Below are 25,117 nucleotides of genomic sequence, written 5' to 3' on the forward strand. Positions count from 1 at the left end.
ACATCCCCATGTCAGGGCAACGGTTGATCCAATCACTTTAGTTCACTTATACCCCTTTATAGGTGTTATTACCTTACAGGCCGCGTCCATGGTCGGTGAGACCGCATGGAGGAGTGCACGTGCGGCGCGATCACAATGCCTTAAGGCAAAGTTCGCGGCCATAGACCATGCGTGCACCAGTGGGGTGCAGCGTGCAGTGTGCAAAGAATCAGATCAATTTGATTCCTCGGCGCTACGGCCAGGTCACATGAGCGTTACGCCCAATGAGGGCGAACCAGCTCTGTGATGTCATGGCCACGCCCCCTCCCGACATGCCCCATGACACGTCTCCCCATTGCATCTACCCAGGCCACAAATCGCTGCAGCTAAAAAACGGGTGATGTCACGCGCACCGTCGCGAGGGCGCGCTCACCATGGACCCAGCCAAAGAAGTATATGGGCTCTACAACTAGATGTTACAAAGCACAGACATACTCCATGTATCTTCATCCCACAAGCCCAATGTAGCTGTGACCTTGTTAGGTTGTTACTATACATCACTGGAGATGATTTGGGCGTGAATACATACATATCTGTGTATATATGTATGTGTATATATATATATATGTAAATATATATATATATACCCCCAATATCAAAGAATCTGGAGCACTCACAAATTCAAAAAATACAATTTAATGAAGTAACACAGGCATCGGGGGGTAATCACAGGAAAAAGATGCAGCGTTTCGGACCGTACGGGGGGAGCTTGAGAAAGGACCGCAAGGTCCGAAACGCTGCTTCTTTTTCCTGTGATTACCCCCCGATGCCTGTGTTACTTCATTAAATTGTATTTTTTGAATTTGTGAGTGCTCCAGATTTTTTGATATTGGGTATTTATCTATTTTTTGTTGATGGTTGGTGATCCTGGCCGCACTGTGAGCACCTCGACTGATCAGATAAGATTTTTCCTTTTACTTTTTCCCTTTGAGTGCCCTGAACATTCTTGCTATTGTTTTATATATATATATATATACAGTGTTCGACAAACCTATACATTTGCACGCCCCGGGCGAGTGGATTTAACATCGTGGCGAGCTCCTATTGGCCCAAGCAGCACACGTGTGGTACTAGGTGGCGAGTAGATTTTTTTGTTCGGCGAGTAGATTTTTTGGTGATTTGTCGACCACTGTATATATATATTAGTTTCTTATACTAGAGATTGAGGACATTTGTGTGTGCTGTTGCGTCGCCTGTCGCCTGACGACTGAGGATTTTAGAAATTGTCACTGTAAATAACATTTCACTGGTTATTTTTCTGATGTAATTAAAAATTTATTATTTTCCTTTTCACGGTCCTTTTTGGACCTACTTGAAGGTCCATCAGTGTGTGGTCACCTTTGTTTGGGTTCATCATGACAGCCATACAAGCGAGACATTGATATCCCGCAGACTCACACGGTGTCTCTTAGCTTTCCCACAGGGAGTGCATCTCTTAGGGAACCTTTTTGATCCCTCTGGGAACATATGTTTGTAGATGTATAATCATTCTTCAGAAAACCATAAAAACGCCACAGCCTGCATGTTGTGTATGTAGCAATGAATATAGGCTCATGTCCAATGATTTATCACACTCTGATAGTGCTATAATATATTGTATTTTTGCCCAGCTTCCTCATTTATTGGTTACTTTTTATGTGTATATGGTCCCAAATAGTCCTGTATAGTAGATAAATGCAGGTTGACCCTCTTTCCCTTATCTTTGTGTAGCAATAAGGTTAAAAGCCTAACTCCCATGATGCTGCTGGGTTGCACATATATAAAAGGCTGTGTATTTTGCCACTTGTCTTAGATTCAGAAGGGGTCTAAAAATGGCGGCCTGGGAAGGGCTACTTGTGTGTTTTTCTGTTTTTGCAGCAGTGTCGGGGTCCCATATGCAGGGTGGGCTCATGACCTTCCGACCCATAGGTCAAAATCCTGATGGATCATTCACGGTAAGCAGAAATATCCAGGATGGAATAAAGACATGTAGAAACTATTCTGGATACAAACTGAGTCTAGAATGGGATTATTTAGGTTATTATTTATATAGAAATAACAAATTGAAGGTGGTAAAGGGGTAATCCCAGCGGCACTTTAAAACAAAAACAAAAAAACCTTTATTGAAAACCAATTACCTAAGCTGCCGATCAATTAATTCTCCTGCAAATCGATCAGCAAAGATCCTGCTTCCCAGGGTTCACTAAATGGCCGCCTTTCCGTTTCAATCAATCCTTCAGTCAGTGTAACTCAGCAGCTACAATCTATTCCTAAATTGCTACGGTTACATTATCTATTGTTACAGTTTGCAGCTCAAACTGCTGGGAATATTGGCAACAAATGATCCCAAACAGGAAAGTGTTACAAAGATCTGGCACTGCTGGGGAAGTGGCTAAAACAGAAATAAAAAGATGATCAGTATATTAATACTCATTAAAAACGGCATTTAGTTGAATTTTAAAAAAAAAAATGTCGTAAGTATTATCTAATACAGAATTGATTTATAAAAAAAACCCACAGGATATTGCTTGTATATTTCTCCTTTAAGATAAAGAAGTGTAGTGTCTACGCATTCTGATATCAAATGGCAAAGCGGTTTATTACAATGTAAACAGTTTAAGCTTCATCTGACCCTTGGGTTTTATTAGAAAAGGTGGTGTTTTGAATGAATATATCAGGGAATTTGGAGAATTTGCAGCATTCTGTCATTTGATGCAGTTTTGCATTAACTAAGATTTGAGTCAGAACGTGCTACTTTGTGGGCAATGAATAGTTCGAATCTTTCAGCTAAACATATAATAGATTTCACCTTCGGAAGTGAGCTTCAAGTCTTAGGATTTGACACAAATAAGCGATGATTGCTACAATGCTGTTATGGTTCAATTATTTATTGTAAATGTCAAAAAAGTTACATATTCCAAATCTGACCTTTTTTTGGTGTTTCTTCCCCATCATTCCAGTTGTATCTTTTAGATTCCCAAATAGTTAACTGGTATACAATTAACTGGACAGACAGACCTTCTCCTCGTAGCTTGTGACCCACATTGGAATATCTTAAACTAGGGGGTTCTTAACTCCAGTCCTCAAGCCCCCCTCCACCAACAGGTCAGATTTTTAGGATACCCCTGCTTCATCACAGGTGGCTCAATCAGTGGCTCAGTCTTTGACTGAAGCAGGAATGATTGGGCCACCTGTGCTGAAGCAGGGATATCCTGAAAACCTGACCTGTTGGGAGGACGGGGGCGGGCTTGAGGACAGGAGTTGAGCTCCCGTCTCGTAAACATTCAAGAGGACCCCAGTTTATGTCTTGTATCTCTTTTAGGTTGACTTCAAGTACAAAGCATCATTAAACTCTGGGTGCCACCCTGAATTTTCGTGGCATTGCAACACTGGGAACTGTGGCCATGAGGTGCATCATGGACACGCAACTGTGGATAGTGGCACATATCCCACCGTTTGGTGCCAGACAGAGGGTCACGTGGTTAGACACGTGTCCAGTGACAAACCTTTTGAACTTGCGTAAGTTATATTCCAGTCACCAGTCAGCTGTTTGTGGTCAGTGCTAATTCTCAGTATGCATTGTTACACCCGCTGGGGTTCAGAGTATCTTTTTGATTACCATTTACTGTGAGCTTGTGAGGGGGGTGTATTTAAAGCTGAATCCCGAGCAATATCCTATGTTTGTGTTATGGTTTAATAAATCAGCTGTGTACTAAGAGAAAATACTTGTAGCATTTTTTTCATTGACTGAACAACCTGTGCTGAAGCAGGGATATCCCTAATACCTGGCCTGTTGGTGGCCCTTGAGGACTGGAGTTGGTCGCCCCTGGTGAAGATCATTGCAAAATAGATTTGTGGTATAGAATACCAGAAAGTTCAGCATCTGCCTCATAGTGTATGATATAATACAATTGTAACATGCAAGTAGCACACACAAAGGCTGACACCTGCAAAAGAGAGGCACGACGTTTCGGGCAAGGAGCCTTCATCAGGAGCCAGGGCCTCCCTTCCCTTATCTCTATTGGTTCTGTGATAAGGACGGAGGGGTTTGGGGCATAAGGGGAAAAGAAAACACTTGAATGAGAGACAATTTGCCATTCAGACCCCTAAGAAATTCAACTTGTAAATAAAAATACCATGTCTGCAACTCTGCCTTTCCCCATTATCTCTGAGCATACAGTGCTTCCACTGCAGCCAGGGATTCTGGGTAGTGACATGCAAATGAGCGCTCCCAGTGTGTGAGCTTCTGCCTGCCGCATTACACAGCACAGCCTGGGTTACAGAAGTGCAGAGCCAGTATACCTATTCACAGACGGCTCTTTCTACCTTTTCGGTCTCATCAGTGGGAGGATGGTTACGGAAAAGCATGACAGCAGCCAAACCTTTGCTATTAGCTTGGTTAGATATCTTTAGGGACGCCAGCAAGACTGTTACAGTTAAGTTTTCTGACCCGCTATGTGGGATCACACAATGAAATGTTTCGCTTGCGTACGGGGCCGACGACTCTCCCCGTCTCTTGACATTGCTACGTGTATGTCATTGACACAGTGACTTCCATAGTACACAGTCTGCTTGTTGCCTCCTAACAGAGAGAGCAGCTGTTGCTGGGTCTCTAACATTCGTGGGGCCGGTGGATGGAACCTTCTAACTGCTGTGGATTTAGGAACCAGATCCGATACTTCCAAACCCAATAACTCGCCAGTGACCACTATACTGCCCGTCATCAGGTACTGTATATACATTCACACATCATTTGATGAGGTTAGTCAATATATACAGCAGATACACTTTTCTGAAGCATCCGAGGCTGAGCACATTTTGCATATTGCTTTTGCCTGGTAATATTGTGTCCATTTAAAAAATGCTAATTATTCCACTGCCTACATTTTAAAGAAAATATTAAGTGATTTTTAAGATCCCCAGTCTAAATAAACAGTTTTTACATAATACATACACACACTAAGTAATACTAGATACAAATAACATTAATCTATATCTATTTATATTTCACATACTACATTTGTGTGTATGTATGTGTAATATATATATATATATATATATTCTTTTTTTATTAGATGATATATTAGATGATATATTTTGTGAACTGTGCTTCCATTTAGCAACGTTTTTTTTAATGTTTTTGCACAAATAATTGTTATGCCTCAGAATGGCCTTTGCTTGGATATACGGTATTTCAAATGGTAAAGGAAAAAAAACACATTGTTTTGCCTTTGTATAAACCACAATTAGCAGTTTCTTCATTTATTAGCCGCCAGAAATAGAGAAGTGAATCTCACTGTATCAGTGCATCAGAGGTAAGGTAAATATCGGCATACACATGTGATAAAATCTCTTATTGGAGAATGGACACAAAACCAGTGACTAAAGGTAATATATAAAATACGACTGTCGGCCTCAGGCAGTAAACAAGCCCCTTATCGCCATCTTATCGCCAAAAAAGCCTACAGCAATTCAGTCAGCCCTGATAAGAGCACAAATCGCCGGGTTTTTTTTGACGGCAAAAAAAAATTCGGCAGACGCGCGGTGATAAGCCTCTTTTCGGCACTGATCGCCAGTTTTGCAAACACGCTCAATTCTATAAGCCCCACTCACCTTATCGCCGCTGATCGCCCCTTTAGTATTGAGATTTCTTCTCCAAACCATCCCGCCACAAAAAGTTGGTGAGAAGGTAAAGAGAAGCGGCGGGTTTGCAAAGCTGATACCCATTAATACCAGCACCGGAGACCCCCGGCATGAATCGGATACCTGAAAAATGCATTTACAGGCAAATTCATTACCTTAGCCACTAACCGCTAAGCCAATGAAGGGGTTAAACACCAGTGCCAGGCTTATTGTGGGTAGCGGGGGTGGGTGAAGGTGGTATTTGGCCCTTTGTGGGTGTTTAGGCCTTGTGGGTAATGCCGCTACGGTAATGAAGGGGTTAAATCCCTACCGCTACCCACCCGGTAGGCCTAAACACCCATCCTTGGGGCTACTACCCCCTTCACCCACCCCCTCTATCCACAATAAACACAAATACATACAACAGCCCTACTACCCACCTCGTAGGCCCCCAATAAACATTACAATATTTAATAAAAACCAATACACAAGCCACCCACCTCCCGTGCCCCCACATAAAAGCTGAGCTGAACCACTTTGATTTCAGCCTCAGGAACCCCCTGATTCCTGAGTTACAGGTCCTGGTATGGGGCATCGGGTGCCGGTACCAGCGCCATTTTTAAAGCGTCCTCGTGAAATAACCAGGGGATTTAAATACCAGGGCCTGTAACTCAGGAAGCAGGGGGTCCCCGGACCTGAAACCAACGCAGTTCTGCTGAGACCCCCTGCTCATTTACACTACAGTAGTATTAAAATGTAAATGAAAAAATAAGGCCTTTTCGGAGGGCAGATCCTATCGCCGCCGGCTACTCGCCATTTCTGCAAATGTTGTTATCACTGTTATTCGGGCCTTTCTGCATACTGTGATAGCAACACTGCCAAAAATGTCGATTTAAAAATCCTGGCGATTTCCCCCCCCCCCCCCCCTTCCCGGCCTTTACTGCATGAGGCCCTGTGTCTCAATAAATCATATCAATAGGCAAATCCCCCGCCTGGAGCATATCAGTAGCACTGTATAAGGTTGAAATTACTCACATTTCTGGTTGTTACTGTCCTTTAAGGCGTGCATCCAGTTAGTAGATAGACGAACGGAGGTCCAGGAAAAGGAAAAACGGAGCACAGCAGTTACAAAAAATCTGGGGCTTAGGCAAGATGTGCAGTTAAAAAAAATCACTTTTATTGCTTGGCAGACATCATGGTGGTAAACAGTGCAACCTCTGACGCATTTTGCCCTAAAAATAACGCTCTATTAAAGAGTCTCTTTGATAAAGCGCTAATTTTAGCGTGAAACGCGTCAGAGGTTGCACTGTTTACCACCATGATGTCTGCCAAGCAATAAGTTATTTTTTAACTGCACATCTTGCCTAAGCCCCAGATTTTATGGAACTGATGTGCTCCGTTTTTTCCTTCTCCTGGACCTCCGTTCTTCATTTATTACATGGATAAATATACATGAATTATTAGACATCCGTGTTTCTCTGTTCTGTTTCTTCGCACGTTTGAAGGGTTCCTCGGAATTGTCCCAGCTCGTATAATTTATTGGCACACGATCCAGATGGAGATTCTGTACAATGCCGATACGGGAATCGCTGGTCGGGAGAATGCTCAGATTGTTACCAGCATCCGCAGTTCAATTTGGATCAAGTAAGTGTCTGATCATAAGGAATAAGAAGTGTTGCAAAGGGGCGATCAGATAACAAAACTTTGCCAATGGAAAAAAAGGATTGCAATGGAAAACAAGATCAACCCTAAAAAAGTTCCAGTAGCAAAAGGATTAGAAAAGTGAATATAGGTCCCTTTCGGTGTAAGATGGGCCGGCAAATTATTGGGGATAAGGTGGAGGTATTAAACACATTCTAAAGATGCGGCTATAGTGCCGGCGACGCATGACGTCGCCGCAAGCAAAAGTTGTATTTCGCTTTGCGGCGGCGTTGCGAGCGACCAGGCTCCTGATTGGTTCACATGAGGCGACAGCCCCTGAAAAATCAAATTATTTCGGCTACCAAAAATCGCGTCGCCCGTCGCTTTTGTCGCCGTCGCGCTTACTATAAGTGCAAGCGGTGGCGACAATGCATTTGTTTTCGGGCGACGTCGCGGGCACTATAAGCGTGGCCTTAGTCTCTCTATACTGGATACATCAAGGAGGAGCCAGTTTCCAAAATATGAAGAGGAAGTCACAACGTCAACATTAACTATTATTTACCCAACACAGGAAGAAGTGCAAAAGTGTCTTGATGAAAACTAATGGTAAATAAAGCACCTAGCTCTGAGAGCATACACCCAAGGGTGCGTAAGGATCCAAGTCCAGTCACAGCCAGACTTATATATTTAATATTCAGGGACTCCATTTTCACAAGCTCAGTACCACAAGATTGGCTTTAAGCAGATGTGCTGCCTATATTTAAAAAGGGGGCTAGATCACAACCAGGAAATTACAACCTGTAAGCCTGACTTACAAAGTGGGGAAATACAGGATAATATTCAGGAATACCTAATGGAAAACAAAATTATTAGTAATAGCGTGACTGTATGGGGGACACATCAATACAAACAAAACTTATTGTTAGTTTGAGGAGGTAAGTAGGAATTTAGACCAGGGTAATGCAGTTGATGTGGTCTTCTTAGATTTTGCAAAGGCTTTCAATATGGTGCCACACAAGAAGTTAGTGTCCAAAATAAAGGAAATTGGTCTGGGTGAAAGAGTTTGCAGCATGATTGAAATGTAGACCTCAGAGGGTTGTCATAAATGGAACTCTTTCAGGTTGGGCTAAGGTCATGAGTGGAGTTCCTCAGGGATCGGTACTGGGACCCCTGTTTTTTAACTTGTTTATTAATGTCACCAGCGGACGTGCCTGCAGGGCGGAGCTTGAAGTCCGTCCCTCCTGGGTTCTGCCTTGTGCGGTCCGTGCGCGCAGGTGGTGTCTGGCGCACGTCTGCCGTGACGCATCTGGGAGGCGGGGCCTGAGCCCGATCTTGACAGTAGGAGACTGGAGGTTAGTTCAGGTCACTTAGCTGAGGTTTGGGGGTCTGTGGTCCAGGTCACTGGAATGCAAGATAGAACAAGGCAGGACAGGGCAAAACAGAGTGCTTGCGACCAGCACGACGTCACAAGTCAAGAACTATTATGCTCAGCCCATTTGCAGAGGCAATCGCTGAGCCTATAAAGGGGGAACAGCCAATAGAAAAATGGCTGCACAGCAGAAGCTGATACTAGAATCAGGTCCCTGATTCGTTGCTGGGCGGGGTCTGCACAGCAGCCACTGATGAGGCGCCAGCTGAACCAAGTCTGGATCCAAATCAGGGGCAGAGCCTGCGCCCAATCCTGACATCTCGGGGGCGGAGCCTGCGCCCAATCCTGACATCTCGGGGGCGGAGCCTGCGCCCAATCCTCACAGGTACATCTTGGAACTCTGGGGGTTATAGGTTGGAAAGAGGCGTATCCACCCAGCCCGGCAGATGGGGACTGGGGACGTGAGTTAGACCGCGCTTATAGGCCCGGCGACGTATCAAGGACTATAAGTGCGGCCTTAGCCCTTACAAAGGGGTAGGCTGTTCCATTTATTTTGAGGTTTCTGTATTGTTTAAATTGATGGGCTGACTAAAGCCATGGTTTTTAATTTCCCCCAAATCTGTCTCTTGGGTGTACCTCTTCACATGTCTCTACACTCATCTGTTATGTGTGTGCTTATGTATATATGATTCTTACAGGCATTTCGGTCATGTTGTAACTTTCTTTGCTTTGCTTTGTGACAATGTCCCACATATGATGATTTGAACTTTTGATTGAAAAGAACCAGTTAAAAGTATAGATACAGTGAATGCGAGGACACTGCTCTGTATTACTGTACACTAGGGGTGCGCAAACTGGGGGGGGGGGGGGGTGGGGCGCAAGGTTTTTGAAGTTGGGCGTGGAGGACCGTGGGAGCGGAGCAGGGGGGCGGTGGCAGAGGACGGCGGTGGGTGAAGAGGACAAAGGACCGGCAGAGGTGTTGGACAGCGAGAGAGAAGCAGGGCAGCAGAGGGGGAGGACGGCCGGGGAGGAGGGCACCCCAGCCGTCCGACCCGGAGGTCTTCACTGTCTGCCGGTGTCTGCCGCTGGTACCGTCCTCCCCCTCTGCCGCTCTTCTTCTCTCTCGCCGTCCAACTCCTCTGCCGGTCCTTCGTCCTCTGCCACCTGCTCCGTTCCCACGGTCCTCCTCCACCGAAGCCAGGTAGGCATTGTTGAGGGGGTGAGAGGAGGAGGAGGAGAGCGAGAATACTCCTACACTGATTTATTAAAAATATATATACACTTTGCCATGTTTTGCTGTTTTTAAAATGTTGAAAGCTGTATGTATTTTTATGTGTTTGTATTCACATGGATATATTGTATGCTCATGAATAAAGCTTTTTTTTCCCCCATGTAATTTGGATTACATCAGGCGGGGGGGGGGGGCGGTGACTAGGATCACGATTGAAAAGGGGGCTCAACGTAAAAAAAAACTTTCCTCACCCCTTCTGTACGTCATTGTCCCCTAGTTTTAAAAGCACAGAACCTCTAGACAGAGCTGGTATGATTAATACACGCCGCTCACTAATGCCGTCCTATACTCAGAAGGAAAGTTTTATTTTGCTGGTGAGAGAGGGCAATTGAAGGCAGACAGGGTGGGTGGGGAGAGGGTTTGGGGAGAGGGGGGAATAGAGAGGGGGGGAGAGGGTTTAGGGAGGGGGGAGAGGGTTTAGGGAGGGGGGGAGAGAGGGTGGAGGTGTTCTTAGAAGATGAATTCATAATTGTGATATTATGAGGTGATTGAACCACCAAAATGTAGAGGTTTTTGATACCACTATAATCTGCAGATTTTACATGTTCAGTGGCTGGGTCCTGAACATTCATTTTTAGCTTTATATACAGCAGCACAATTCGTGTTATTGCTTATAATTATAGCATAGCCTCCCGGTCGCTACTTCTTTTTCCTGGGCCCTTCCAGTGTCAGTCCTGTTAGGAGCAGGCAGTGGAGGGGTTAATTCCTTCTTTAGGCTCTGTGTGTATAGTGCAGACTTGGACACATCTCAGGTATCCAAGGACAGGCATAGAAACCACCAGAGAGTGTCAGCCTGAGCGGAGGATACTGATTGGTTCACCTAAAAGCAGTGATAACCAATCAGTATTCAACCAGTTCTGTTATGGGGCAGGGTTCCAACCCCCAATCTCAGGTTATAAATTCTGGCACTCTCCTAAATTCAGTGTGCTTCTTCCTGGTTGATCTTTCTCCTCCACTTGTAGAGCGAGGAGCCACTTCCTACATCTCACCAAGAGATGGGAGGAAAGTGTAACAGGCCTGAAAGGGGCCGAATGCCTGAGTCAGGGCTCTGACTAGCATGGGAGACAAGAGAGAAAAGGGATACCTCTGTGCTTGCTGTATTGTTACCATCTGCCTGCAATAAAGCCAGTTGTATCAGAATCAGTGTGATTACTGTCTGCTGCTGTGAAGGAAGACAAGGTGTCAGCATGAGCCATCTCCTGCCCCTGAAGAGAATCTGTGCTGACTGGAGGCGCTGCACCACTGAAGACTAAAGGTAACCTGCACCGCTGTCCTGGTTCTCCCCACACCATCGCAGAGCACTCAGCCCTCCTGTTCACCCCAGGTACACAGCACCATACCCTGAAGTAGTAGCCAGATAAGAAGCAGACCCCCCAATCTCACTTAGGGTGGGGGTACAAGGGCTACATAATATATATATATATATTAAGCAATAACACGAATTGTGCTGCTCATACTGCTGTGTTCAGTTACTTCACCCGGTGGGAATAAATACCTTTTTTAACATCTTGGTGAGTGCTGCAGATTTTTCTCTTTTCTATATTGTTTTGGACTGGTGTGGGATCCCAGTCTTTCTGCTGGCACTATATATACGTGTAATGTGTAATGTGTATGTATGTGTTTCTTTTCTGTATCTTAGGACAGGTGCATTCTATCGTTTTCCTCCGTCCCTTCCTCCGGCACCTACGTATTCGAGTTGGTTTTGGAAGACTTCCCAAAGAAAGGAATTTATCTGAGATACAGCGACGGGACAATTATTTACAAATACAGACCATGGGTTCAGGGGAGACGAACGGCGAAGAGGAGTTTGAATACCAAGTATTACTGGTACACAAGCACTGACACACACAGAGATTTATCTACTGATGTAGAAACACATTCTACTACAGATTCTACTACAGACATTCTTGCAGAGACTACTACAGATTTTACTACAGACAATCCTGCAGAGAATACTGAAGGTTATTATACAGATACTCCTGCAGAGAAGACTGAAGGTTATTATACAGATACTCCTGCAGAGAATACTGAAGGTTATTATACAGATACTCCTGCAGAGAATACTGAAGGTTATTATACAGATACTCCTGCAGAGAAGACTGAAGGTTATTATACAGATACTCCTGCAGAGTATACTGAAGGTTATTATACAGATACTCCTGCAGAGAAGACTGAAGGTTATTATACAGATACTCCTGCAGAGAAGACTGAAGGTTATTATACAGATACTCCTGCAGAGAAGACTGAAGGTTATTATACAGATACTCCTGCAGAGAATACTGAAGGTTATTATACAGATACTCCTGCAGAGAAGACTGAAGGTTATTATACAGATACTCCTGCAGAGAATACTGAAGGTTATTATACAGATACTCCTGCAGAGAAGACTGAAGGTTATTATACAGATACTCCTGCAGAGAATACTGAAGGTTATTATACAGATACTCCTGCAGAGAATACTGAAGATTATTATACAGATACTCCTGCAGAGAAGACTGAAGGTTATTATACAGATACTCCTGCAGAGAATACTGAAGGTTATTATACAGATACTCCTGCAGAGAATACTGAAGGTTATTCTGAGGAGCCAGTAACAGAAGAGAGTGACACGGAGGCCGTGACAATTACACACACCATGGGATTTTCCTACGACTACAGACATGCCCACTTGGGAGGCGATCACTGAGGATACCGCAACTGCTGAAGATACTACGTTGTACCCAACATATGAACCAAACCTTTATCTGAGTAAAATACCTCTACAGTTTGTAGTGGAAGGTAAATGCACCCAGTGTCCTCATGCACATAATTATACACATTGGGGTGCCTGGTCTGCAGACTGAGGTACATGTGAGTGAGGTGGCATCAAATAAAAGGTGCATTACCCCTTGGGTTCCCCCTCTCTGCCGCTGTGCAACCTGCTTCCACTTAGAGATTGGGAAGCCATTATTGTGGGTATCCAAAAATAACACAACTGCCCCCAATGTATACTTCTAACTCTTCTATAACTTTGCAACCGCACGACAGGGAAGATAGGGAAGTTACTGTATATATGTATATCCTTTTTATATAGCACCATCCATGTACATAGCGCGTCTCAGCAGTAATATTAGTGACATAATACTATAACACATAAAGGGAATAAGTACCTCAGACATAAAAGTAACAATAGACAAAGTGTCCCTGCCCCGAAGAGCTTACAATCTAAGTGAGTCACAGAGCAATGTGAGAGCGCAGCTCACAAACGGCCCAGTTTGTGTTGTACTCCGAGACCGTAGTAATATTCATGACTTTTGTGCGTTTCTTTTTTGGGAAGTTTCTGCCCCGGTGACCTCTTGTGCGTACGGAGAATACCGCCCAATGTTTCTCTCTCCGACTCCTCGCCACGGGAAAACTCTGCTGGCCAAAGCGGGAACTACATTCCAGCTGCACCTCTCGGCACGAGCAGCGCGAGACAGGTACATGAACCACGGGGCAATTATTAACTGTGGAAAGTTAAAAACCACTGCCGTTATTTTAACACGTTCCTCTATTAAATTGGCCACTATTGATGATTTCCTAAGATCTTCTTCGTTTTTTTTTTTTACTTTTAACTCCATTTTGCTCAACGTAACTTTGTAGTCATTGAAACATTCTTCTCCCAACTAGGTGTGAGTCCGTACGTTCCCGTATGTGATGGCGCTACCTATTGTATATATGGTTGGGTACCATCGGTAATAAGGTTTTTGGGCCTCAGTTAAAAAAAATGGCATTATGAGACAAATGTTTAAAGCCGCACTCCTTCTGAACCAAAGCGTCAAATGACGCTGCGGACGTTGCCAACATGACCTCGCACGGCATCGCATTGCCATGGTAACACGACGTCGTGACATCATTTTACCCTGTGACATCGCGTTGCCATGGCAACGAGACGCCGTGTGATGGCATGTTGGAGACGTCTGCGTCGTCATTTGACGCTGCGGTTCAGAAGGATGGCGGCAGCAAGGAGGCGGCACCACAGCTAAGTTCCTTCCCATCAGACCCAATAGGCCAGAGCGCGGCAAATGTATATGTAGTCAGGCCCCATGGCTCCTTCCGGACCGCTAGGCCCCGGTAGTTTGTACCAGCTTCCCCCCCCTCCTCTCGTCGGCCCTTGATCTTAGCTGCGCCATTTCCGGGGACGTCTGTGCCTGCCTGCGACGAGATGAGGGCTTTATGGAGCGAGTGGGAGGAGTGTTTTTGCTTCGTTTTGTTTCTCTGTCAACGTAAAGGCGGGCGCAAGTCTTTTTCTTGGCGCGGAATACTAGCGCAGCGTGCATCGAGTTCCGAAACGGCAGAAATTCACTTCATAAATATGTCGCAGTTTTTTTTTACGCAACTGAATAGCGCACACGTTCGACGGGATATTTAGAGACCTATGTATTCAGAGAGCAATTTGTGTGTAATGCAACGTAAGAAATGTGAAAGAAACGGATCTAACTGAGTCTGAGGATTCCCAGCAGATAGTGGGCAGCCTTGGTGGGGACAAGTGCTGTGTATCTACCACCAATGTCTATGTTTCTATGTAACTGTCTTTCTTTTATTTAGAATAGAAAATGTTAAGGTCAGCGGCCCCTCCGGCACAACCAAAAAGTTCAGCTTCATTTCCGCGAGCAACACAGGGAACGCGGTAGTAGAGTGGACCCCAACAATAAATGATATAGGAGACCACGTGCCTATCTGTTTTGTGGCTGAAACCAGCAGTGGGTCAGTATTCTCTTCCTTTCGTGGCTGTAAGTGCCAGCCCGGTCCCATGTTACATTGCCTTTGTTTTCTTTCCTAAAAGGTACCAGTCAGAATTAAGATGCATTATCATCATCGTATCTGGACTCGACAAATTAGGTATGTTTTGCATTCTATGTAAAATGTATTATATATTGTAATATGACATATACATTTTGGACACCAAACTTCAAAGGAGGTGCTGAATATTTGAAGTTTGGTGTCCAAAATGTATATATTATGTGATATATTTATTCTGTTGTTTATTCAGTCTTTTTTAAACTCGTCATGAAACTCAGGTAATTATTTTCCCCCCAGCAATTCTCTTTGATGGAATGGTAACCCAACTCCTGTGTGCCTTTTCACGGCATTTCAATATTCTTTAGCACAGCCTATGCTATCTATACTGATTTATCTTTAGGTGGTAGGTTTTTGTTCTCCCCCTGCTTGAGGAAATCTTTTTGGGGGGAAGGGAATTAAATATTTGCCATATCAGCATAGAAAATCCTGTAACCTATTGCTGTATTCTCCCATCGTTTCACTCAGAAGGATATTGTTTAAAGCAGGAGTGCGCAAACCGGCTTGTGACGCCGCTGCTCTCCAGCATCTCTGGCTGTGACGTCATGACGTCATGTTGCCATGGCAACGTGACGTCGCGTTGCCACGTGACGTCGCGCTGCCATTTCATGCAGTGTTGTCTGGAGAAGCCAGAGAGAAGGTAAGAGGCAGTTCCAGAGGTCCCAGGCTCTTCCCAGCAATCGATTTAAATGTTGTGGAGAAGAGCGCGGGGCCGCTGAGCGCAGCCCCCCCCCCCCAGCTCCCGCCCCCTTGGTTTAAAGTACTTGTAACAAAGTATTAACAATGTTTATCTCTCATTGTCCTGTGCCCACCTTGCATGGTACCCAGACATTTATCAATCTGCCCATCCTTGCCATCTGCACCCCTACTTTTCCTGTTAAAATGCTTCCTCCTTAACCCCTTCACCTCTGCAATGTGTTGATGGGGACCTCCCAGTGCTGAAGCGGGCTAGGAAATCGAAGTTTTGTTCTAACATTGCATAACATATTGGTTCTTCTCTCCGGCCAGCGAACGCCACCCTGACGTGCCGTGAAAATACCATGACTTTGATCATCCAAAAGTCCTCGCAAAACGGACTGTATGAAAATCGCTTGCGTCTGAATGACCCTAAGTGCTTGGTCACCGCCAATAAAACCCACCTCATTGCAAGTGTTGCATTCAACTCTTGTGGGACACAAGTTGAGGTAACATGCAAAACTTGGCACCATTTATTCAAGTGGATTTTTTGCCGTTGGAATCACTCACAAAGCATTTACGTGTCAGGGGTAATAAGGACCTCTTCTTCGTCGACGGTGCGGTTGAGATACAGGGCAGTCTAACTTTATGATACTTCAGTTGCTAATGTACCAGTAATTGGGAATACTAAGTCAGCACTGGATCATTATGAGATGCACTAGTGGTTACAAGGAAGATTTAAGGGAGTTATCTGGCAGGCACATTAGAAATGGATGCATCAATCTTTGGCTCAGATTAACAAAAGGGTGCTAAGTTTCAGCACAGCTTTACTCCCAGAATGGATCTGGGACTTTGTGTCACTAGCGTAATTGTGTATTGAAACATTGTAAGCCAGGGGTGGGCAACTCCAGTCCTCATGGTCCACCAACTGGTCAGGTTTTCAGGATATCCCTGCTTCAGCACAGGTGTCTCAATCAGTGGCTCAGTCCACGACCCCAAGGGGTGGCCCCTCGAGGACTGGATTTGGCCATCCCTGTTCTAAACAAAACAGTCATATAGGAAGATATGTTCCTTGTATCAATTGAACATATCAGGCCTGATGTATAAGGCCTTGGGCATAGACACTTCACCCGTGCGGAGGCGCGCTGAGGCTCGGGGAAAGCGGTGCTTTCCCTGGCCTTAGAGCGCGCGCCGTCCGTGGGTGTGTCTGGGGGCGGGACAGTGACGTCACGGAGCTGGTTCGCCCTCATTGGGCGAACCGCTCACGTGACCGCCGCTGCGCTCCATTGAGCGCCAAACCTAAAATTTTCCTATGACACACGCTTCCGCACGCTTGCGGAAGCGTGCGCGAGCCCCTGATAAAGCCGCTCTCATTGCGGCTGCAGGGGCTCAGTTCTGAGCCTGAGCGCGCCTCAGCACGGGTCAGCGCGACGCAGCCTAACAGAACACACCTGCTTGAAAACGACTGTTTTCGTGGTATTACTAATAACTTTGTTTCAGAGGATTGATTTCTTTTTCCTTTTTTTTTAGGAAACTCAACATGACATCGTGTTTAAAAACCAAATCATCTCCTTTGAAAACAGCACTGATGTTATCACGAGGAAACACCAGGTGGTGATTCCTTTTAACTGCTCCTTCCCGAAAAGGAACCGGGTCTCCGCCACCTTTCACGCCCAGAAGGCCATTTACGAGTTTACGGAGGCCGGGTTTGGTAACTTCACCTACAAGTTCCAGTTCTATAAAGATGATCAGTTTATAGAGGTAGAGACACAGTATCCTGTGCAGGTTTGGCTGCGGGAAATACTTTACATGGAGATACAAGTCTCATCCTCGGTGCCCAGCGTCCGGTTATTTGTGGAGTCCTGCAGAGCCGCCCCGCGCGATGACCCCAATTACCCGGTGTTTTATGACATCATCAAAGATGGGTAAATGTATTTACGTATGTACAGGGAGGTGGCGTAGCATGGAGGGGTTAGGCGGCGTCCATGCTGGCGAAGACCGCAAGAAGACGTGCGCTGCGATCAAATTGCCTTAAGGCATTGATGGGGCCCATAGACCGCGCGTGACAGCAGGAGGGGGCGCGGTGCGCGAGGAATCAGTTTAACCTGATTCCTCGGTGCGACTGGCAGGTCGCATGAAACGTTCATCCAATGAGGGCGAACCAGCTCCGTGACATCACAGACACACCCCTAGACAAGCTCCCCCACAGCACATCTACCTTGGCCACAAAATGCTCCCACTTAACGCGCGTGACGTCAATCGCACGCATGCCTCCACGCGGTCTTCTGCTGAAAACCTGACCTATTGGTGGTCTTTGAGGACTGGAGTTGCCCACCCCTGCGGTAGCCCCCACTTTGCACCCATTGTTTTTGTTCATGGACGCCGCATATATGATTTTCTTGGCTAACAGCATTATTACGCTTCCCGTAGGTGTTCAAGCGATGAAACCTTGGTTACTTATCCTGGAAGTCGGACAAAGTTTAGGTTTGGAATAGAGGCTTTTGCGTTTATTGGAAACTTTGAAGAAGTAAGCACATTAAGACACGCATGCATATGTCCGGTTTGTAGGATACCCACATTGGTAGCAGTTTCATACCAAAGGACGGCGCGGCAACGTATTGAGATATACGAGGGTTAAAGCAATCATTTCCTGGCACTACAAACCCCACCAGATTTAACTCAGGGGAAAGGTCACATTGCTTTAGTGGGAGTTTTAGTCTTGTATAAATCTGGGGCTGTTTCCAAACTAGGAAAACTTACATGGCAGTCAGGATATATTGTATGTTTCTCTAACGGTGCATTAGTGGATTGACAAGTCATCGGCATACTCCGCATACTAAAGACAAAGTGGGCAATATGTATTATTACATAGAACAAAGACAGGAGAAAGTAGCCTCTAGGGAGGAAAGTGGGGTACAGCCCAGGGACAAGCAACAGGAACCAGCACACCATAGGTTAAAAAACTCCTTTAATGGTCAACAAGGGGAGACACCACAAAAAAAAGACCAACCACCCACTCTGAGTCATTTTGGGCAAAGCCCTTTGACAAAGAGTATACCCCAATTACAAAAAACACACACTTATGTACCTAAAAGTTAATTACCTTAATTGACCGCAACCTCCGGTATTGATGACGTCAGCGGGACCCGCCGAACATCTCGCGAGACTCCCTCACAAGCCAGAGGCCAAGGAGACAAACCAACAAGAACACACTGCAGGAGGATGCGGTCAATTAAGGTAATTAACTTTTAGGTACATAAGTGTGTGTTTTTTGTAATTGGGGTATACTCTTTGACAAAGGGCTTTGCCCGAAACGCGTCAGAGTGGGTGGTTGGTCTTTTTTTGTGGTGTCTCCCCTTGTTGACCATTAAAGGATTTTTTTAACCTATGGTGTGCTGGTTCCTGTTGCTTGTCCCTGGGCTGTGCCCCACTTTCCTCCCTAGAGGCTACTTTCTCCTGATCTTCAATCAAGATGGATGCACGCCTACATGGATTTCCTACACATTTTAACTCTATATCAACAGTGAGTGGACTTTGATATTATTCTGATTGTGTCATCTATACTGTTCTGTGACTTTATCTGAGTGTGGTTGGTGAAAAGGGGACCCTCAGCCTTTGGTGTGGTGTCCCCCCATTACCCTATAAATCCCACTCTAAGATTTAAGCCAATATTGGCAGTCACGTGCTTATGAACTTTCAATTGGGATGACAATTGCTGTCAAGTCTTCTGAAGCAGTTCTACACAAGTTTTCAAATTATGAAGTCCATGGTCTATGGGACATGAGATATGCTATACCTGTGGATTTTTTCTGCTGCACCAATACTGGACTCTATGTCCTGTTTTCCTAGAACAAAGACAGCAGAGGGACGATATCCCGGATATTGTGATAGAGCAAAAAATCTTGGCGAAAAGGGTAATCAGGCGCCTGGATCCCTAGAAAGTTAGGCCACACCTGATAAACGTCCAGAAAAAAAGGGGGGGGGGGGACAGCACGCAAAGCACGGCAGACTCGCGGTTTTGAATTAAGGACATAAACGCTTGAAGCATCTGCACGGAGAAAAATCAATCGCCCTTTTCTGCATTAAAGACGATTGATTTTTCAGCATGCGGCTGCTGCAAGCGGTGTCAAGACTGTGAGTCTGCAGTGCTGAGGGATGTCCCCTTGTTACAGAAGACACCCTTCCAGCACTGGAAGACACTTTATCACCCATTCCATAGGACACCTGGTGCAGGAAGGCACCCTTATCACCCATTCAAGCGACTGGGCCCGTAAGGTTTCTTCCAGTGCCAAAAATTGTCTTGTGGAATAGCAGCACTTAGTAAATATGGGCCGTTGTTAGTATTTTATCAAAAATCTCCCAGCATGAAAAATAGCAACAGATTAATCAAACAAACAAAAAAATACAACTGCCTTTGGTAGAGGACTCGCTTGAGATGGCAGAGTCGCAGAATAAGGCAGTTCTTATTGTGGAGAGGGGGACATTCCTGTTCTGCAGTGAGACTCACATACGGGATTCCTAGAGGTAACGAGATGCCAGGAATGAGGGCCCCTGTCCTCAAAGCAGAGGAGACACCGCGGTTCTTAATCTGAATGGCTCGTACGCTCGGAAAACACTAAGGCCGCTTTTCTTTTTCATAAGCCCTTATGTGCAGGATGTGTTTGTACAATGCAGCCCTGATACTCTATCAATGTGTTTGTAGGTTTATGTGAGCTGCACCGTTATCCTGTGCAAGCTGGGAGATGCAAGCACCCGCTGCTCTCAGGGCTGCACCCGGAGCGCCTTGGTGGAACCTAACCCACACCGCCGGAAGAGGTCACTAATGTCTGAGACCCAGCAGCACTTCATCTCCCAGGGTCCCCTGCGCATGAAGGACAGATCTGCGGGTAACGGAGGTGAGAGCAGCCTGACCACCGAGCCTTTCTGCAGAATAACACGCGCAGAGGCGGGACGAGGGCTGGGCGAGCTGGGCTGCCTGATAGGGGCGCAGAATCCCGTTTATTGTAGAGTTTGTGGGGCACGTTCTCAAAGTCCTGAGGTCGCCGTTCCGTGCAATCTGACCCGATCACATCCATGGGGCTCCCGGGTCAGATCTCGCCGAATAGCGATCTCTGACCTTTGGGAATACGCCCCTTGCATTTCAACCACCAGTTGGCGGGTGCACGGGCCGTGGCTGGTGGAACTTGCCCCGGATTTTACAATTCTTAGTTCCTCCTGTGAACAGACGTAATTTTGCTTAGCATTTTGCTGTCACTTGTATACTTCACGTAGAAGACTGCATCTTTTGAACCCCATTCACCCCCGGAGGTGCCTGCACTTCCAGTGACCACGTCGTCCCTGGTGCTGAAAGGGAAACGATTGTTAAAAAAAATAGAATACCGAAACCAATGCTGGGGAGATAAAGGGGATGAACTCCTTCCCTTGTCTCTCCCCCCCCCCTCTCTTCCTCTATTCTTTTTCACCCCTTTCAAGTAATAAAGCACTCAAAGACTTTGAAGGAAGCTGTCTCCCAATTGAAGGCCCAGAAGTATTTAAATGTTCTAAAGTTAAGATGGAGTTTATGTTGGCTTTATTGAAATATCTTAAGACCTTATGTCCAAAATATATATTTAAATATCAAAAAAGATAGTTCTGTAGTTCGGGTGTAATCCATGCACATTGTTCTTCCTGTTTCAAAGTCTTGATGTGATACCACAAAAAAAACCCAATAAAAACTTTGAAAAAAATAATAATAATTAGATATGGTGTTTCTGAAACAATTCCAGCTATTTCCTCACTGCCGCTGCAAGAACAATCTGCATTCACATTTCTTCTCTTGGCTGGTTGGCCAAATCTTTTATTATATCCTGAATATTGCACATACAGTATGTGTTTCATTGGGTACAGACAGCTCTGCCTTTTTTTTTTAACCAGATTCAGGCTTTGCTGAACATTCTCACGTTCTTTTCTTCAGCTTCCGACCCCAAACCTTCTCTGAATATGAACCCTCTCACGGTGACCATCGCTGTCGTTGCAATCGTTGCATTAATTGCAGTGATATTGCACAACTACGTGAAAAAAGCCAGAGTTCCCCAGTACGAGAAGCTGGCAACGCGGGATTTCTAACGCGCCTTTTGTACCATGGAACGGCACAAACCATGTTTCACTGCTAAGAACAATTGTGCCAGACGCTTCCACCGCGCGTGTATGCTCCATTCCCGGGACATGTCGGTAGTATGAAGAAATAATCTGTCCCAACGTCCCAATTCTATTCCTGATTCCAGTTGTGTAAAATAAACACACAACACCGATGGGCGGCCAAATCCAGCCCTCAAGAGCTAGCAACAAGTCAGGTTTTCAGGATATCCCTGCTTCAGCACAGGTGGCTCAATCAGTGGCTCAGTGAAAGACTGAGCCACTGATTGAGCCACCTGTGCTGAAGCAGTGACTGAGCCACCTGTGCTGAAGCTGAGACTGATTGAGCCACCTATGCTGAAGCAGAGATATCCTGAAACCCTCACCTGTTGGTGGCCTTTGAGGACTGGAGTTGGCCGCCCCTGTTTCAAAACATTGCATTGTACATTAAGATTGGCGAAATATCTCCTTTTCAGGAGTAAATATTGCTTGTGTTCTCATGATTTCTGCTTATTTGTGATTGTAACAAACATTTACTGTGAGTTTGCTTTTAATAAACTTCTAGTCGCCTCTGGAGAAAGCAGTGATTACATTATAAGTCTGCACAAGGCTTTCTTGGGTTTTTTTTTCCACTTGTAATTTATTAGTACATTTCCACATCTAGTTTACTTTGCACTTGTGTACAATACTGTTGTGGATCGCGGCAGTACTTACTGAATAGCTTGTACATTACAATCAGACACTGCTAACTGAGCTATATTACAATTCTCACTTTTACAGCTGAGTTACAGTTTCATTTGAACGTTTTCCCGTATCTTGACAATCCCATTATCATTGTTTTGCTTCTGGTGAGCAGAGCACCTAACGACGTATGTGAGTAGCTCCGTGGCTGATACTATACACCTCGTACATCGACCTGGCCCCCTGCAGACGCACTTACCAGATCGCCCTCCTACTGTCTCTGTACGTTATTCCTACCAACCACTTAGATTGTAAGCTCTTTGGGGCAGGGACTCCCCTTTCCTAATGTTACGTTTATGTCTGAAGTGCTTATTCCCAGTATGTGTTATATTATTGTGTCTCGTGTGTTACTGCTGTGACGCGCTATATACATAAAGATATATCTACTGTAACCAGGTTCCCCCATTGCTCCGCAACCCCCGTTACCTCCGCTGATGGTGGGGGCTGCCGGAGCCAAGCGGCAGCCCCACCGGCATTCCTGGAGGGTGGGGGCCGAGCAGGGAGCACTCCGGTGCTCGGAAGGTCCCCGGCGGCTCCCGCGAGCGGCGCTGACATTGCCTATGAAGTTGCGCATGCGCAATAGGTCGCGGCAGCCGGTGGTCACTGCGGAGGTTGGCGCATGCGCAAAGGAAGTGCGCGCGAGGCGGCCATAGGGGAGAATAGCTCCCAAGAAGATACAGCCCCCAGGGTGCACAGGGGCAGAGTCAGGTGACGCCAGGTAGCCAATAGGGCTGTAGGATCTCCCTGCAGGGGAGATTGGATACATTTGACGCCGCTGAGCCCACGCTAGTCGGCGTCAGGAGCAGCTAAGGGAAGGAGGTAGGGTGCAGGAGTCAGTGACTCCCTGCACTAGGCCAGCAGCCCCCTAGGCCCCAAATAGCCCTGAGCCACCAGTAGTGGAGTGTTGTAGGGACAGGCCCCAGGTTAGGGACCCTGCCCCTTACTACACAGTCAGTTAGGGACACAGCAGACGCTGCGCTTCCATCCAGAGGCTTGGGATCAAGCCTGCTCAGCAGAGAGCGCGGAACCGCACCAAGGGTGGACCGCCCTCACAGATCTTCTCACCGGAGGAACCGGACATCACCCTAAAGCTCGTCTGATCCTTTGTGAAGAGTCTTTAACGCCCAGGTGCCGTCGCACTGAGCAGGTAACGTTACGCACGTGCACACACGAGAGTACTCTCACATAGTGGCAGCGCTGACCACGGGACAAAGGGGGTTATTCTGTGGACACGGTGTGGGGGTACACGGTGGTGGGTGTGGGGATTATGCAATATCCTTATGCAGTGCTAACCGTTAATGTGTTTAGTGAATGTTATGCTTATATATATGCAGTAAAGCCAGTTCTGTTTTACAACTGTTTGCTTAATGTGATTGTTTCCTGTGAGGGCCTCCTCCCACTCCATTGGGATCCCTCCCAGGTGGAGGCGTTGCACCACGAGATCGTATTATATGTATGTACCCCAGGCTCCCCAAGCGGAGGCTTAGGCTCCTGAGAGCCACACAGGTTACACAGCAGGTAGTAGCGTCTGTATTCACAGGGAATACCCGTTACATATATATATACACACACACAGGTTACACAGCAGGTAGCAGCGTCTGTATTCCCAGGGAATACCCGTTACACATATATATATATATACACACACACAGGTTACACAGCAGGTAGCAGCGTCTGTATTCCCAGGGAATACCCGTTACACATATATATATATATACACACACACAGGTTACACAGCAGGTAGCAGCGTCTGTATTCACAGGGAATACCCGTTACACATATATATATATATACACACACACAGGTTACACAGCAGGTTGCAGCGTCTGTATTCCCAGGGAATACCCGTTACATATATATATATATATATATATATATATATATATATATATATATATACACACACACACAGGTTACACAGCAGGTAGCAGCGTCTGTATTCCCAGAGAATACCCGTTACATATATATATATATATATATATATATATATATATATATATATATATATATATATATATATATATATATACACACACACACAGGTTACACAGCAGGTAGCAGCGTCTGTATTCCCAGGGAATACCCGTTACATATATATATATATATACACACACACACAGGTTACACAGCAGGTAGCAGCGTCTGTATTCCCAGGGAATACCCGTTACACATATATATATATATACACACACACAGGTTACACAGCAGGTAGCAGCGTCTGTATTCCCAGGGAATACCCGTTACACATATATATATATATACACACACACAGGTTACACAGCAGGTAGCAGCGTCTGTATTCCCAGGGAATACCCGTTACACATATATATATATATACACACACACACAGGTTACACAGCAGGTAGCAGCGTCTGTATTCCCAGGGAATACCCGTTACACATATATATATATATACACACACACAGGTTACACAGCAGGTAGCAGCGTCTGTATTCCCAGGGAATACCCGTTACACATATATATATATATACACACACACACAGGTTACACAGCAGGTAGCAGCGTCTGTATTCCCAGAGAATACCCGTTACATATATATATATATATATATATATATATATATATATATATATATATATATATATACACACACACACACAGGTTACACAGCAGGTAGCAGCGTCTGTATTCCCAGAGAATACCCGTTACATATATATATATATATATATATACACACACACACAGGTTACACAGCAGGTAGCAGCGTCTGTATTCCCAGGGAATACCCGTTACACATATATATATATATACACACACACACAGGTTACACAGCAGGTAGCAGCGTCTGTATTCCCAGGGAATACCCG

The 25,117-nt window shown here is 45.5% G+C and overlaps 1 protein-coding gene across 3 annotated transcripts; it reads left to right on the forward strand.

Moving 5' to 3' along the window:
• The first annotated feature begins 806 nt into the window (after positions 1 to 806).
• Positions 807 to 23,651, forward strand: LOC142464156 (ZP domain-containing protein-like). 3 transcript variants are annotated; one of them, XM_075567411.1, is made up of 9 exons: positions 12,516 to 12,719; positions 13,258 to 13,399; positions 14,508 to 14,666; positions 14,746 to 14,801; positions 15,768 to 15,943; positions 16,965 to 17,359; positions 17,865 to 17,961; positions 20,137 to 20,329; positions 21,388 to 23,651. In XM_075567411.1, the coding sequence occupies exons 1-9, from the start codon at positions 12,602 to 12,604 to the stop codon at positions 21,537 to 21,539; spliced, it is 1,488 nt and encodes a 495-aa protein (XP_075423526.1). In that variant the 5' UTR covers positions 12,516 to 12,601; the 3' UTR covers positions 21,540 to 23,651. The 3 variants fall into 3 exon arrangements, 2 of the variants coding, with proteins under 2 accessions (XP_075423526.1, XP_075423527.1); XM_075567412.1 differs by having other exon boundaries at positions 20,137 to 20,320; XR_012787609.1 differs by lacking the exons at positions 14,508 to 14,666; positions 14,746 to 14,801; positions 15,768 to 15,943; ... (2 more) ...; positions 20,137 to 20,329; positions 21,388 to 23,651 and adding exons at positions 807 to 1,973; positions 3,341 to 3,537; positions 4,608 to 4,745; positions 7,146 to 7,284 and having other exon boundaries at positions 11,581 to 12,719; positions 13,258 to 13,384.
• The last annotated feature ends 1,466 nt before the right edge of the window (positions 23,652 to 25,117 follow it).

Source organism: Ascaphus truei, chromosome 12 (genome assembly GCF_040206685.1).
Source record: "Ascaphus truei isolate aAscTru1 chromosome 12, aAscTru1.hap1, whole genome shotgun sequence".
Lineage (NCBI taxonomy): Eukaryota > Metazoa > Chordata > Amphibia > Anura > Ascaphidae > Ascaphus > Ascaphus truei.

Excerpts from the sequence above, each read along its gene's own strand:
- LOC142464156 (XM_075567411.1), top strand. The coding sequence starts at position 12,602 with ATGCCCACTTGGGAGGCGATCACTGAGGATACCGCAACTGCTGAAGAT. Across the intron at positions 12,720-13,257 it reads TCTACAGTTTGTAGTGGAAG|TTTCTGCCCCGGTGACCTCT; the intron begins GTAAATGCACCC and ends TTTTTTGGGAAG. Across the intron at positions 14,802-15,767 it reads ATCTGGACTCGACAAATTAG|CGAACGCCACCCTGACGTGC; the intron begins GTATGTTTTGCA and ends CTCTCCGGCCAG.